Below are 15,413 nucleotides of genomic sequence, written 5' to 3'. Positions count from 1 at the left end.
AAGTGTGACTGCAAGCTCGCTGTGTGTGATGGAAATGGAATCATTGGGCCGGTTGGGCCTGATTCAAGGGTCCAATACAAAACGGCCCATTGATATCAAAGTGGGCTAAACAATTTTTGTCTCCATTTTATTTACTTGTATTTGAAATTTCTAATTAAGAGCCCAAAACAAGAAGAAAATCACTCCTAATTATGTGACCTGACACTCATGTTTGAGCTAGAAATAACCAAATCCTGGTGGCGGTGCGGTAGCTCTCCCAGCATGGGCTTTTATTCATAAGATTTGAATTCAAAACATTTCGTAAAAAGAATTAAACATGTATCACTTGAATCAATGACTCGTTGGTTGACGGTCTTTTAAATGTTCGGGATTTACTGATTAAGTTAATAAATTTAAATGTAAATTATGGCTATAAACACTAGTTTTATTTAAATCAGACTATAGGTATACAATCTTATAATTGATATTTACTTATATTTTAAAAATTATATTATCTATTAAGTTTAAGCTTTTTAATGAAAATATAAAATAATTTTAAAGTCTACCAGAAATTTATTTCATGAGAGAGAAATAATCATAATTAAAGTAAATCCAAAATTAGGGCATTCTGCTGTAGAGATAACCTTGTACCGTACGTGTGCAATAAAAAACTTCAAAATTTGGGTGAATGGTCACTTTCGTCCCTAAAGTTATAGGCGTCGGGCATTTTAGTCCCTATTCTATGGAAATGTCGCCCGTAGTCCCTAATGTTGCAAAACGTCAATCACGTTAGTCCCGAAGTTCAATTCCGTCAGTGAACATTAACGGGAAGACTGATTTGGCACGTTAAGTGCCCCCGTGGACTTTCCACGTGGATTTGAATATCGAGAATTTTTTTGGAAAAACTTAGAAACTTCAATTTAGTCCCCAAGCCAAAATCCACAAATCAATTAACATTAAAAGACATAAATTAACATTAAATGGTCCCTTTGATCAATGTATCAAGCTCCTCATCTCCCCTGATCGTAATCTCTAATCTGCCTTCACCTTCATCTTCTCATCTTCACATCTTCATCATTAAAAACCCAGAAGAAACAATCCATAAACCCACAAAAATCAACCACCCACAACCCAGATTAACATCAGACCTCCATGGTAGCCCCAACCCATCAACAACATAGCCGCACCGCCAGATCTGGCAACCACCGTTCCACCTCCAGCACCACTGTCTTCTTCTCTCTCTCACAACTACCACCAAATCTGCCATTAGTGAAAAGCTTTACCTGGCAGGTTGAAGCTTGAAGCTTGATTACCACCGATCACCAACCCTCCCCTCAACCTCCTTCCCTTCCACCGATTTCCATCACCACCTTCATATCCCATCGAACCCACCACCACCACCATCGCCCCCAACCCCTCAAAAACCCAGAAACCCACCCTCACCGATCAAAATCCCATCGCAACACCCCTCACCATCGCCCCCAACCAAAGCCTCATCTTCAAACCCCCAAATACAACAACCAACCCACAAAATCATACACCCCAAAATCCAGTACAATCAGAACAAGATTAAGAACAGGAGAAAGAGACCCACCAAATCCCAACAACCCAGAAGCCCTCACCCACACACCACAACAGGAGAAAGAGAGAAGAAGTTAGAGTGGAAAAATTTCCTTGTCACATGCATCGACTCAGAGATGGAAAGGGATGAGCAGAGGCGAAGAAAATTGAGGCAGATCTAGCGATGGAGATGGAACCAAGAACCCTAATTTGATTTCTATGAGATCGAACAATGAAATCCCGTTCTGGGTTTTCCTCCAGAATCAAAAACCCGGAAACCCAGAAGAAGAAACCCACACTCATTCACACTTATCATTACTTGTCTGCAGCATGGTGATTGTTCCCCTTCTTCATCAGACCAACCTATAATCGCAAGCACCACACCTAGAGCAAGAAACCCAGAATCGCAAGCACCAAACCCATAGCAAGAAAACCCAGAATTGCTTCTTCCCAAACCCAGAATCCACATGTTCAAAGACCGAAACCTAGAATCCCATGTTCCCAATTTAATCATGGTAGAACCAGAAGACAACCTTCAAGCCTCACAGATCGGAGAAGCAGAGAACCATGCGAGAGAAAGCCAGATTGCGAGCCCTTCTTCGCCTCTGAAGCAACCACCGCCAGCCATCTTCAACCCAGATCGAGAGTGGACGAAGGAATCGAGAGCGAGAACCAGCCATCGAGAAGGTGTCAGCGATCCAGAGGAGAAGTGGTGGTGGCACGGCCTGTTGTGGTGGTGTTGTGATGAAGAGAAAGAAGAAGAAGAAGAAGAAGAATGGTTTGGATTATTGAAGAAGAATGGTTGAAGAAGAAGGGCTGGGTGGTACGGTGTGTTATGTTTTTCGTTTTTTTAGTAATTTGTTTAGATTAATTAGGGTTATTTTTTGTTTTTGATTATTTTGATTTTTAATTATTTGTTTTTAGTTATTTTGCTTTTTGTTTAAGTATTTATTTTTAATTATTTTGGGGATTTGGTCAGGGACTGAATTGATGTTTTTTAAGTTTTTCAAAAAAAAAATTCAATGTTTAAATCCACGTGGAAATTCCACAGGGCACTTAACGTGCCAAATCAGCCTTCCCGTTAACGTTCACTGACGGAATTGAACCCAGGGACTAATGTGATTGACGTTTTGCAACATTAAGGACTACGGGCAACATTTCCATAGAATAGGGACTAAAATGCCCGACGCCTGTAACTTTAGGGACGAAAGTGACCATTCACCCTTCAAAATTTGGTCATGACCTTCCAATCGTACTTCACACAATTGGTTTGTACTTGGCAGTACCATACATCTTGGGCCAAGTCAATTCTTTTACGTACTTCACGCAGTACAAATTGCATAAGTTTGCAGTTTGATTTTCAATCAATAATTAAAACATATCGAACCATTGACCAAACATTTTCTGTAACCATAATTAAAACATATAATTTCTCGTAGTGGCATACATTTTCATTTTGAAAGAAATGTTTCATCTTTCCAGTTTAAGCAATATATGATATGATTTCATAATAATTTACTTGTTTATTTCCGTCTCGAATAAAATTGTCTGCCGTGAAGATAATTGTACTACAACAAAAAGGCCCATCCATGGTATAAGGAAGCTGTCATCTGGTACCGACCAGCTATTATTAAATCACAAAGTCAACTATTAATAGGTTTATGTGTGTTATATAAACCCACAAATACCATATTGCATTCTTCAAACTTGAGGCTGCAGCTGAAGGATTCTATTCTTTTTTCAATCAGATTGCAGCAAGTATGGCTTCTGGAGTCAAATTCACAATGTTGGCTGCTTTATTCATTGTGTTGGCTGTGGTGGTTGGTGCTCATGAGGGGCATCATCATCACCATATGGCTCCTGCAGAAGCACCCTCTAGTTTCGCAAGCAGCAACAATAATAACGCAGTCATCGGTGGTCTCGTTGCATTTCTTGCTACATTTATGATGGCCAGAAATGGGTTTTAAGAATTATTTCAGTTTAATTTGTATTGAAATTTCCACATTTTAATTTGTTGTTGCTTGTTCAGACTTCATGTATGTCATTTACATTTTAGTGTTTCCCTGCTATGTTAGCTGGGCGCTATATTAATAAACTCTGCACTGGATGTTATATCTAATTTATATGCAGTACTAGTACTATTTTAATTTCATCGTTTATCTACCATTACCATACCAAGAAAACAGCGAATAAGCATATACTCAGGAATCATGATTATGAATGTTTTTAGATGTGAGCTAAGCTACCCCAACATCATTCTACACAACTGCCCAATCCCTTGACCTTTTGTGCGCAGGAAGGAAAAATAAAGCTTTTTCTTCAATGCAAAAATAATTTGCATTGGACACAATCCGAAATAAACAGACAATTGCTCAGCAGTGAAACCTTCTTCAGTTCATTTTTCTTGGTATTGAATTATTCTTTAATTTGATGGCAGATCTCAAATCTCAATTCAACTTCTATATTAGAACAAATTTACATATAGTTTTCCTTATCTTCAATATATAATTTTCGTTTTCAACTTGCAAATATGAAAAAGACATTTTAGTATACAATTTATCTCCCCCGAAATGCCTCCAGAAATGCGGCTAAAATTGAATTATGAGAGGTTTTGACTCATCCATTATCTTTATATGTCTTGTGTGTATTTGTATCAATTAAGTTATTTGGCATGATTGTCGTTGAACCTTTATCATGTACCAATCAGATGGCTTCCCTTTTGACGGACGAGAGCCAATCTATCGAGCATGAGGTGACACTTCTTTCTGCGAGTATGCATATTAGAGGGTTTTAAAACGAGGACGTGGTCGTCCAAAGAAGCTTAGGGGGGGAGATCTCAGGTGGAGGCCTAGGAAGAGACCCAAGAAATTTAAGAAGAAAGGTGGGAAGAAGGAGCTTGTTGGGTTGCCGGTGGAAATTTGTTAGTCTGGGATTCGAGTTTGTTAAAATCAAACGAAGGCAATCAGTTAGTTAATGGTTTTACCGTCAGAGTTTTTGAAGCCTTTGGGTACCATGATTAGAGCGAGAAGTGCCCTTTTGGTGAGGAAATATCTTGGTATGCGTTACAATTGTACATATGCATGCAGTGGTAGTTTCTCCTTTTTGTTTTTTTTTTGTTGTTAATCATATTCCTTCCCACATATGTTCTTTTGGTTTGCTCATTTTTCTTATTCTAGGTCGTTTGGTTTTTTTTTTTTTGGACAAAGGTGTATGGAATAAAACTCAAAAGGTTGTCAAACGACACTTACAACATGCGAGAGTAAATCTCTGAGAGCTACCACAATGCACACAATCATAAGAAAATAAAGAGCAAGCATGCCTACTCAGCTGAAACAATCAGCATTGAACATGATGTAAAAACCCTTGAGACAAACAAAAGCCCCTCAAAACCCAAATTAACAAAGCGCCATATGACTTCTGAGCGGAGAAGATATGAACAACTTTAACCAGCGCTCCCAAACCTACAACCCGACTCTGCCGGATTAGTAGCGTGCCGATGAAAAGGAAGCCTACGGCGTGGCTTCAGCGGCAACAAAAGGGGTCATTTCACAGCTCTGAGAACAAGGCGATGAGGGAAACTTCTGACGATTCCAAAAACACAGCAGCAGCAAAAGCTGAAGGGGGCGAAGGATGAAGTAGGTAAGAGAAGCCCAGAAGGAATGCCAGAGATCATTGTGCCGTGAGCGAAACCAACATAGTGGAGGAAACCAACAGAGTGGAGAACCAGCGTTGGTACTGTGGCCGGAGCTAAAGGTGGGAATCGGAACTGTTACCACGAAACAGTGGAGCACAGATCCAACCTACTTTGCTTACAAAACAGATTCAACTCAAGGTCACCTTTAGCAACCTAAGGTGCCACCAGAAAGGGACGGAGAAGAAGATGGCCTCAGGCACAGGTTACAACAGAGCAACACGGCAGGTCGAGCTTCTGGACCATTGAGGCTAAACCAGAGACCTGGTTCCTTTGAAAAAGACATGAACGCTCTAGATCTGGAGCTTTGACACCCGGTGGTTGAAGGTGGTGGCGGATTTGGCGGTGGAGGCAAATGAGGCGGATTTGGAAGAAACAAAACCCACTTATTTGGGTAAGAAATCCACCTAATGTGGAAGAAACCCACCTGATGTGGGAAGGAACCTACCTAATGTGGGAAGGAAGCTCTAAAAAGCAGAAGGAAAGCCTCCATGGTGGAGGAGAAAACCCCCCAATGGGGAAGGAGACCCCCAAAGGGGGTTGACGGCGCTGCACACCAAGTTGTGCCCTAGCAGAGACTGTTGGGTGCGTTTGTTTTTCGTTCAGGGTTTTTGTCTCTGGTGTTGATCCTGGGGGCTTTTTTATTTTTTTTCTCTATGGGTTTTTTGAGGGGTTGGTTGTTCTCATGTTTAGCCTTATTTGGGATTCCTTTTTTTTTTTCGAGATGGACTTTGTACTTTTAGCTATTCTTCAATATATACAATTTCTGCTTTCAAAATAATTGTCGGTATTCAATTTGGATGAAAATAAATTGAGAGTGTATGTGTACCAGTGTCATAGGGTGGTTGAAAATAAAATATATGTTTTGTAAGAAATTGCATATTGTGTTTATTTATTTCTAGTTGATTGTGCACTTTTCACATTATATTCTTATGTGTTGATTGTGTTTCTACTTTTAATTTCTTTATGATTTACCAACAGTGGTATCAAAGCTGACACTTTGACCATGGTGACGACTTTAAGGTTATTTACTACGCTGACAGTCACGGTGGTACTATTAACGTGTTGTGTTGAAATCTTATGTTGATGGTTGGAGAACTTACAAAAAAAAATCAACATGGAAGTACCATAATTTTGCAGCAGAATTTCTACATGTGATCGAACTCTTGGGATGATTAATTAGTTCCAAGTGTTATGGTTGAATATAATAACTTTCTTTGTATATGTAGGTATTTAGAATATGATTGTCAGTGATGATAATGGTGAAATAAATCTCACATCATTCGGTATGATAAATGAAAAAGAAGGTATGAAACAAGTCTTACATTGCCTAGTATGGTTAAGGTAGAAACCTAAAATAATGTTATAAGCTGATTGCCAAAATCATGAACTTGGGTTCAATGGGTTGGTGATTTTGTTATATACTATGTATGTATTTATTTGACAAGACACGTATGATGTATCATCCAAAATAAACAGAGGTCAACGATAAGAACAAAGCATTTCTTCGTTGAATTCATTCTTTTTTTTTTTTTTTTATTTCAACGAAGAAAACACTTTAGGATTTTAGCCTAGGTCTTCACGTACAATGCCATGCACCCTTGTTTGCTCAGTAAGAACCAACTGTCAGAAATAGCCAGTTCATCCTTGTTCACTACTTATATTAACCCATATTTTTGTTCAAAGCACCAACACAATTCTCCAAACTGCAATTAATCAGGTAGTAAGGGCAATTAGACATGGCCGCTTCATCACCACTCAGATTCACCATGTTCATAGCTTGTGTTTTGGTTTTGATTGTGGTTGCTGCTGCTGGATATGACTCTGGCATGCCAAACAACATGGCAGGAATGCAAATGGGTCCAGCTCCTGCACCAGCACCCTCTGCTTCTCCACGAAGCCTCAGTTACTCTGCAGGGATCATCATTTTCCTTCCACTAATGCTTACCTTTCTCGTGGCCAAACAGAGGATTTAAATTCAACACACTACCTTAATTTCCAGTTTACATCTAATTAGCTTCCTGTTTTAATTTCCATGTTCTTATATTAATGGGCACGTTTTGTGCCTAAAGGATTAGCCTCCAAACTCATATATTAAATGTATTTGTGTATTGAATAAGTTGTGGACTTGAAGCTACATATGTACTCGTAATAATATTAATGTTTATTCATCTTGCTAGCTATACTGCGATGGTGCTATATCTCTTATGCTGTGAAAGTTGTTTCAGAAAGGTATTCAATTAATGGGACTATACCAATAATTGATTAAATTTAAAACTTCCCTGCAAAAGATAAAAACAAATGTAGGTGATCAACAACATCAAAATAAAAAAAGATCAACCCAATGCAAGAGTAAGTTAAGAAAGCATATGAAATGACTAAGAAAATTCGTCTTTGAGATTCTCAATTCCTACAAGATTCTGTAGATTTTCCCCCTATTGGCGCGGTGACTATCTCTTCCTAACTGTGACTATTTGGAGTCTCTGAGTGCAAAAGAAGTTGTTGATATGCATGGTAACCGAAGAAAATTTCATGATCTTGGAAGCCTCTCAATACTTGAAATCTTTTGCCATTCCTCCTTGTGAAGTTCGGATCTCTGGGGACATTAAAGCCAACGAAATCAGTGAAAATTGTACCAAGATGTTGAGGGCTAATCTCACTGCTACTAGACAGGAAAATGAAAAACTTAGACGAAAGATAAAATCCCTTTGTCATTAAAGAAAATCATCCTTGAGGATGAGACAATTGATTTAAAGAATAGGCTCATTGAGGCTAGAAAAGTAGCAGGTTCATTAGCATTTCTCTTAGAGGAAAGAAAGAAAGAAAGTGATCACCAATCTTTAAAAGAAAAATAATCTTGACAAGAAGAAAATTGAACATTTGATAGGAGAAGAAGAAAAAATTCTTTGGGTTTTATGAAGAGCAGAAAAGAACAAAAGAGTTGAGAATTCTTTAGAATCTAAAGATATTGGAAGACTTTCTTCCATGTTGGTGAGCGGGATGAGGATTTCCTTTGAAAATGCAGATAGTCAATTGGTCATCCTCAATCCCATACTTAAAGTTAAGGGATCATCCTCAATCCCCACAAACTAAGCTAAAATGCTCTTCAAGAGAAGAGCTATGAGCACTTCTGATCGTAGTGTGGTGGATATATGCTGAATGCACAATGGCGTGTGGAACATCCACGAAAAAGTACGTTGAGAGATGTACATGCAAAAGACAAACTAGCATTCAAGTCAACTTCTGGATGAGAGAGAAAAACTTGAAGTCTTAGAAGACTATCTAGTGAGAAAAACGAGTAATGTTTATATAATTAAACGATCAAACATGTATATATAGAGTTCGGTATTACGTGTGATTGAAACACTCAACCTTAGTGAAACTATAGTGAATGTCTTCGGAGTCAATAACCACGCAGTCTTTGTGTTATTCATTATGTCAGCTGTATTTTTGCTCGACTAACATGTTGGACAAGAAAAATCTTGCATTGGTTGTCATTGCCGGGCCAATACAACATTCACTCAGTGAGAGATTTTTTGTCTTTCATGACGACATTGGGGTTTATAGCTATTTGGATAAGCGGGAACACTATCCAATGATCTTAACAATCTTATGCAATTTTACACTTATCTACTCATTTGAAAATGTTAATTTATTTGTTGGATTTGTCAAATTCATATGCTATAAAAATTATTAAGCCGATCAAGTTTGGTATTAGTTTCTCATGGAGATACCTCTCTATATATATTCACACGTACGACCGGCCGAAGACCATCACAATTCACGAAGGACAAGAAAACCAGAAGAGCATATTGATCGAAACAAAGCATTTCATTGTTGAACTTATTGTATTTGTTAGTTATTTTTTACTATAGACAAGAAAACAAGAAACCGGCAAAAGTTATTCGAACTTGTTCACTACTTAGTACTTATATAACCCATTTTGGTTCAAAACAGAACCACGAATCTCCAAAGTGCAATTAATCAGCACTAAGAGTACGTAGACATGGCTGCTTCATCACCACTCAAATCCATCATGTTCGCAGCTTGTCTTTTGGTTTTGGTTGTGTCAGCTGCTGCTCAATATGGTGGCGGTTCTGACTCTGACTCTGCACCATCACCCTCTGCCTCTCCACGAAGCCTCAGTTATCCTGCAGTCACCATTATACTCCTTCCTTTCATCCTTACCTTTCTTGTGGCCAAACAGAGGATTTAATTCTAAGTTCTTGTTTCAGTGAGCACATGTTGTCATATGTTGGTTGTGTTTATCCATTGGTTATGTTTGTGTACTTTTTCTTTGGGTACGAAATTATGATGTGTACTTGAACCATACTCATAATAGTACAATAAATCCTTTTCTTTTTTCTAATTGGTTTAATTTTGTTGAAGTAAGTGTTGATAGTTGATATACTTGATAATGATGTAATTTCTTTCTCCCACAGTTCCACAATGACAATTGTTCCTTACCTTCCAATTCTAATCTATCAAAGAACCTCCAACAAAACATCATTGTCTAATTAAATAAGTAACTAAGCTCACCACAACACCATTGAATTTCATTGGCTTGAGTTATTGCTTCTGCAGCTAATCAATATTCTTTGGATGTAAATAGCCTAAATTGACAATAAGTGCTTATCTCATAAGCTCTTATTCACAGACTAAATCGAGAAACTTATTGGAATAAGTTGAAAATATATTGCAGATAAGCATAATCTTCCTCATAAGCAATCTGAACAGCTTATGACAACATATTAATAGGCTGTAAGCTATTTACTCAAACTCTTCCATACACCTCCATAAGTACTTATGTTTTCTTCTCCAATCCCACATCTTATTTATCCAGGCACACGTTGACCACAACAAAAGTGTAATAATAGTAAATTTCAAACTCCGAGCAAGAAATGGTAGGTCTAGTAGGGTAGGTACGATGTGATTATTTGAACATGCTAGTGTTTGTTTTTCAATTAACGTTCCCTTTTCCGGAAAGCTACAAGAGACATGCTTCCACATTTTCATTTATTGAAACTCATGCCAATACCAAACCAAACACACTTAATAATTGACATGAATTTTGAATTGTTTAGTTTTCTTTGAAAGTGAAAACGGTAGTTAGTAAGGAACTAAGAATAAGATGCCCCATCCCACCCTAATAAACTAAGGAAAATGCTAAAAGTTAAACATAATAAGTGGAAGTTAACAATACAAAGGTCTCAGCTAGCTGCCAATGACTGCATTGGTCATCATATCATCCAGGCTTAAAGTCAAGGTTCTGGGCTAGAAATCATGATGCAAATTGGAAACATCGGGGCAGGAAAAAATAAAATAAGATAAATAACAAAATATGACAGGTACAAGACATGTCATAATGTCAACAAGCATGGATCTAGAGAGCAAGAATTTTAAATTTTGCCTGATTCCAGTTATGTGAAATTTGGAGTTACTAATGAACAATAAATCACCTGACTCTATCTTCCACTGCTTTGCAACGGCATCTAAACAAAATTACCAGCCCAGAGATTTGATTGCGCTTCATCAATAAATAAAATAATTTACAAGGACGAATTCTGAACATGAGGCACTTAGAGACAAAGTATAAGGAAAGGGGGTAGGGGGATTATACAAAAACAATGAGGAGTTGTCATCCTTGACATGCTTGTGTGACCAACATAAATGAAACCTTCCAACAACATTTGGTTGTTGCTTCAGGCAGAGCCTTCCCCTTAGCTTGTAAAACTGCTAAACAATCAAATCAAGGAACAGATACGATTATAAAAGCAGATGGTGAAATTATTAATTATGCATTACTAAATACACAAGGGAGATCCATGTCTCACCTTAGCAAGCCTTTCTCTTATCAACTCTTAAGTGGAGGTTATACCACTTCTTCTTCTTTGATCGATCTCTTGAGCTCCTCTTCTCCCTTGCTTGGCCATCTTCATTTGCCTCCTTCGAAGAACGTTTGGGTCTGCTCTTACTCGTACTTCGTTTTAAAGGAGCAACAGTGTATGATGCATGTATTTCATTTCTTTGTTTCAATAGCTCATCAATCTGCACAAAGAATAAATAGCTTCAGTTCAGTCACTGCCTCTCCGCCCACATAGAAACCCTTGGAAAAGAATAACTCACTGCTTGCATTTCATGTGCATATCTACTTGTCATCTCCGTGAATTGTGCCAGAACCTACAAAAGACCCAGTGTTAGATTTGATTGAGAGATGTAATTAGAAACATATGGAATGCTAGTCCCAAAGCACACACCTCGCGATATTCGGCCTCAAACTTCGATATTTCTGCCCTTTTAGACAAAATTTGAGCTTCAATGGTTCTTAAATTTTCTTTTTCTTCACGAAACGGTGCAGCACACAGGGCTTCTATTGTATAATTTGCACTTTTGAAAAAGTTGTCACCTAGAAGAAATTCAACAGTATGTAATAGTCAAATTATATAGAGCATAGTTGCAGTCAACAAACATAAACAGCATCACTAATTCATAGCGAATAAAAATGTGCATTTACCATAAACGGCAAACACATGGGTACCGGCCTTCAATTCTGTCAATTCACATGGCTGGAACCCATCCAGCTTTCTGAAAAATGATGTATCTGGATCCTTGGCAGCAGCTATCTGTAGAAAAATATTGGAAGAACCAAATGAAAATGATGACAGTATAAATTTAAAGTGAAAATTATCCATTTAGAGTATAGCAACTCACAGAGTTCATTGTCTGATCCAACCGATAAACAGTAAACCCAAGAAAATACATTCCAGCAGAGGTAACCTTCCCTGTTTTAGCACAGTCTTCCTACAACCATAATTAGTAACACCATAGTATGCTCAGATCTGAGATGCACAAAAATTATACAAGAATTACCAGAGAATGACTAATATCCAAGATCCAATAACTATACATTGCATCAGAAATAATTGATAATAACAATAAACATATTATGTTCACACATGAGAAAATGTCTAATACCTGGAGTGCAAGACTTAAGCCACCTTTGTCTTCCCGATCAAAATATAATAACTGTAGAAATAAAATTAATTTACACCATTAAAATAAGATCATCTCAAAACCTAACAGATTAATACTTTCAAAATAATTAAAAATTATATATGAAGCAAAGTAAAACAATAGTTTAAATGTGCAAATCAATGTTTTACATTGTGCGAGAAAAAAAAGTCTGAAACTACAAAAACAGTGCACACATAAATTACAGAATCAATGGATAGTTCATCACTATTTTGTAGTGAAGTAAAATATAGAATTACTCTCACAAAAGTCTAAGTTCAAAGCTCCCTACAAATGAGATCCAGCATATAGGAAATCAGTACATACAGAAGAGCACGAAAAGTGATGAATTATCTTCCTAATATTAATAGTTTCAAACATATATGGGATATTTGAAGCTGCTTAAACTTGGGGACTGGATGTCAGTGAATAGACATCCCACCTAAAGGATTTATCAGCAAGTCTGCTACATTAAGCATGAAAAATATTACCCTCTGTTAATCTCTAAAAGGAAGGAGATATATAACCTAATGATGGACTTCCCAGTAAATTCAAAATGCTCTATAATTTGACTAAGAGTTCCAACTCATTATTCTTGAAGAAATGCCAACTTTCCAGGAAATCTTATATTTTATACAATTCTGTGAAAGAATCAATCTATTTTCAAGGAAATCATATACTTTTACACAATTCTGTAAAGGAATCAATCTCCATAAAGGCATAAACCAAGGTAAAAAAAATTAATCAGTAGAGCATATCTTGCATGCAATTTTTTCAGATATCAATGCCAGAGAATTAAATTCAAACCTTGAACTTGCTTTTCTCTGATGATTGCACTCGACAAACAAATCCAGCTCGGGCTTCCTCTTCTGTTATTGTAACTGAATAGAAGTGTGCACATTGTTTCTCAACCTGTCATATGAATGCACCAAAACAAAAATAAACAATAGCGAATTGTGACTAAAACAGGATCAATGAATTCAAGTAAAAAAAAAACTCACCCTTTTAGATATAAATTGTCCCAATGGAAGTGGACGAATGGTCACTGAACCATTGAGTGCCTCTTCAAGAACAGTTGCAGATACTGTTGTCTTAATTGGCACACCCAGTTTGCTGTCATGTATTGAGAAAGTTAATGATTGAAAGGAGGGAAACCCAGAAAAGAGAAGGGAAGAATTCAAATATATAAATTAAGAACTCAACAACAAAAAAGGACTTAGAAGTGAACAGGAAGATAAGCACGTCCAGCCTTCTTACCTAAAAAGTGCTGCAAACATTGTATTGACAGCACCCAAACTTGAAAGATCCAACTCCAACTCTTGGTTTTCTGATTCAACAGCCTACAGGTAAGCATGAAATATTTCATCACTAATTATTCATTATGAAGTCGTCCAAGATAACTTTTCATTTGAAAAAAACAAGTTTGGAAAAAGAAATTGATACAATTTATAAAATTGGAATCTCTTAATAGCAATGAAAAATGAAAACCTGGAGGATTGATGACCCTCCTAAAGTCTTAATGGTTCAAAATATTAACTTATATCACCTCAAAGCCAGCTGAGTCATACTGACGCCGTTTATCTGGATCTGACAAGATATTATATGAAAAGGTAACCTCTTTAAACATATCAGCTGCTTTAGGATCATTAGCATTCTTGTCAGGATGGTATCTGAAATAGAATAGATTGAGCCAATTAATAAATTCACCAACAATGTTCAGAATTCAGATGAAAAGATGAAGAGAAGAACTGTCAGTTAAAATAACCAGGTGCACCACCTGAAAGGGTATTAATTTATTTTTAGTAAAAGTCTATTAAGCCATTAAGGTCTACTGTAAACTGTTAAGTGCTGGCATCATATGTATGAAACTGATATGATCACATGATTAGAGGTTTTGTTCTGATATTACTTTTGGAAGGCTATTAGGGCTTATATAGATGAACAATCAATAGGTGTGAAACCAGTGCTCTGTGTAAAACCAAAGCAATGTAAAATTGAATGTTTTTTGATGTTCTAGTCAATGTTTTCTTTTCAATTTCCAGATTAATCATTAAGCTGACCTATATCATCTTAATTTGATTCTAGAACCCAAAGTATTTTGGTACAGATAAAACAACCTTCTACAATGCAACTTCTCCCAAGTATACTAGTTATTCAAAGGTCTCCGGGCAAGATGTCATTTAATGCATAACACTACCCTTATAAAATTTAGATGAAGTATAACATCAAGCATTGAGTATTATTTCTGTCAACACCCAGAGACAACTCAGTAGTTAAGAAGACTACTTCACCAGTCACCGTCGTCAACCCAGTTAATCGAAACCCATCTAGTTGGCTCAATTTCAAATTAATTTTAGCTCAATGATCACAGTAAACCCACCAATGGATTCATGAAGAGGGGAAAATCATAAAAAATCAACACTAATCATGACTTCACCTAGGCTTAATAAACCAAGTGGCTGCAGTAGCATTTTTCAATCATATCAATATTCAAGAAACTTAACCCAGTACAGTGGATACACTATCTTCACCATACTCAAGAATCAATGTAAAATTGAACTAGTTTCTATCCTTCATGAACTATAACACCCAGAATCAAAATCACACAGATTCATAGCTATCAACCAATCAAGAAAAGACCAAGTGTTCATCCGTAAAAGTCGATTATGCCCCTCCCCGTTTACCAGCAACGATTCAAAATTTCAAAACAATAACAACGCAAGAAGCAAAGAACTACGGGAATTGAAATCATACTTGAGTGCCATTTTGCGGTAAGCGGTCTTGATTTCCTGATCGGTGGAGCTCCGGGAGACGCCGAGGACCTCGTATGGGTCCCGCCGGAGCTGGTTATCAGCGTCATGCTTCTTCTCCGACTTCGAGCGAGGCCCCGGCATCTTAAAACGCCGTCGTTAAGAAACCCTAGAACTGAGCTTCCACCCGAGAGAATGATTAAAATTCACCCCGGCAAGAAACGGAATGGAAGGGGGGTTTGATCAAAGGGGAGGTGGGAGGTTGGAGGAGGAGGAGCATTGGGCAGTTGCGGTGGTGGTTGTGGCGGTGAGATCCAGAAACTCCATCCAAGGTGGAAGAAGCTGAGCTTCGGTGTAGAGAGAGAGAGAGAGAGAGAGAGAGAGAAACAAGAAGAAGAGAACGATAAAACGGAAGGGAAATT

General features: G+C 37.4%; 1 protein-coding gene across 2 annotated transcripts; it reads right to left on the bottom strand.

The window, feature by feature from the left end:
• Positions 1-10,614: 10,614 nt before the first annotated feature.
• On the bottom strand, positions 10,615-15,413 carry LOC130739947 (chaperone protein dnaJ 16). Of its 2 annotated transcripts, none has more exons than XM_057592423.1 (12): positions 14,996-15,413; positions 13,788-13,911; positions 13,499-13,581; positions 13,243-13,354; positions 13,049-13,153; positions 12,206-12,256; positions 11,942-12,031; positions 11,745-11,853; positions 11,488-11,636; positions 11,357-11,410; positions 11,065-11,278; positions 10,615-10,966 (listed from the first exon to the last, which is right to left on the bottom strand). In XM_057592423.1, the coding sequence occupies exons 1-11, from the start codon at positions 15,133-15,135 to the stop codon at positions 11,066-11,068; spliced, it is 1,230 nt and encodes a 409-aa protein (XP_057448406.1). In that variant the 5' UTR covers positions 15,136-15,413; the 3' UTR covers positions 10,615-10,966; position 11,065. The 2 variants fall into 2 exon arrangements, with proteins under 2 accessions (XP_057448406.1, XP_057448405.1); XM_057592422.1 differs by having other exon boundaries at positions 10,615-10,963.

The sequence above is a fragment of the Lotus japonicus genome, chromosome 2 (genome assembly GCF_012489685.1).
Source record: "Lotus japonicus ecotype B-129 chromosome 2, LjGifu_v1.2".
NCBI classification, from domain to species: Eukaryota; Viridiplantae; Streptophyta; class Magnoliopsida; order Fabales; family Fabaceae; genus Lotus; species Lotus japonicus.
Note: the sequence above shows the minus strand (reverse complement) of the source record. Positions and strands in the feature narration are given on the sequence as shown.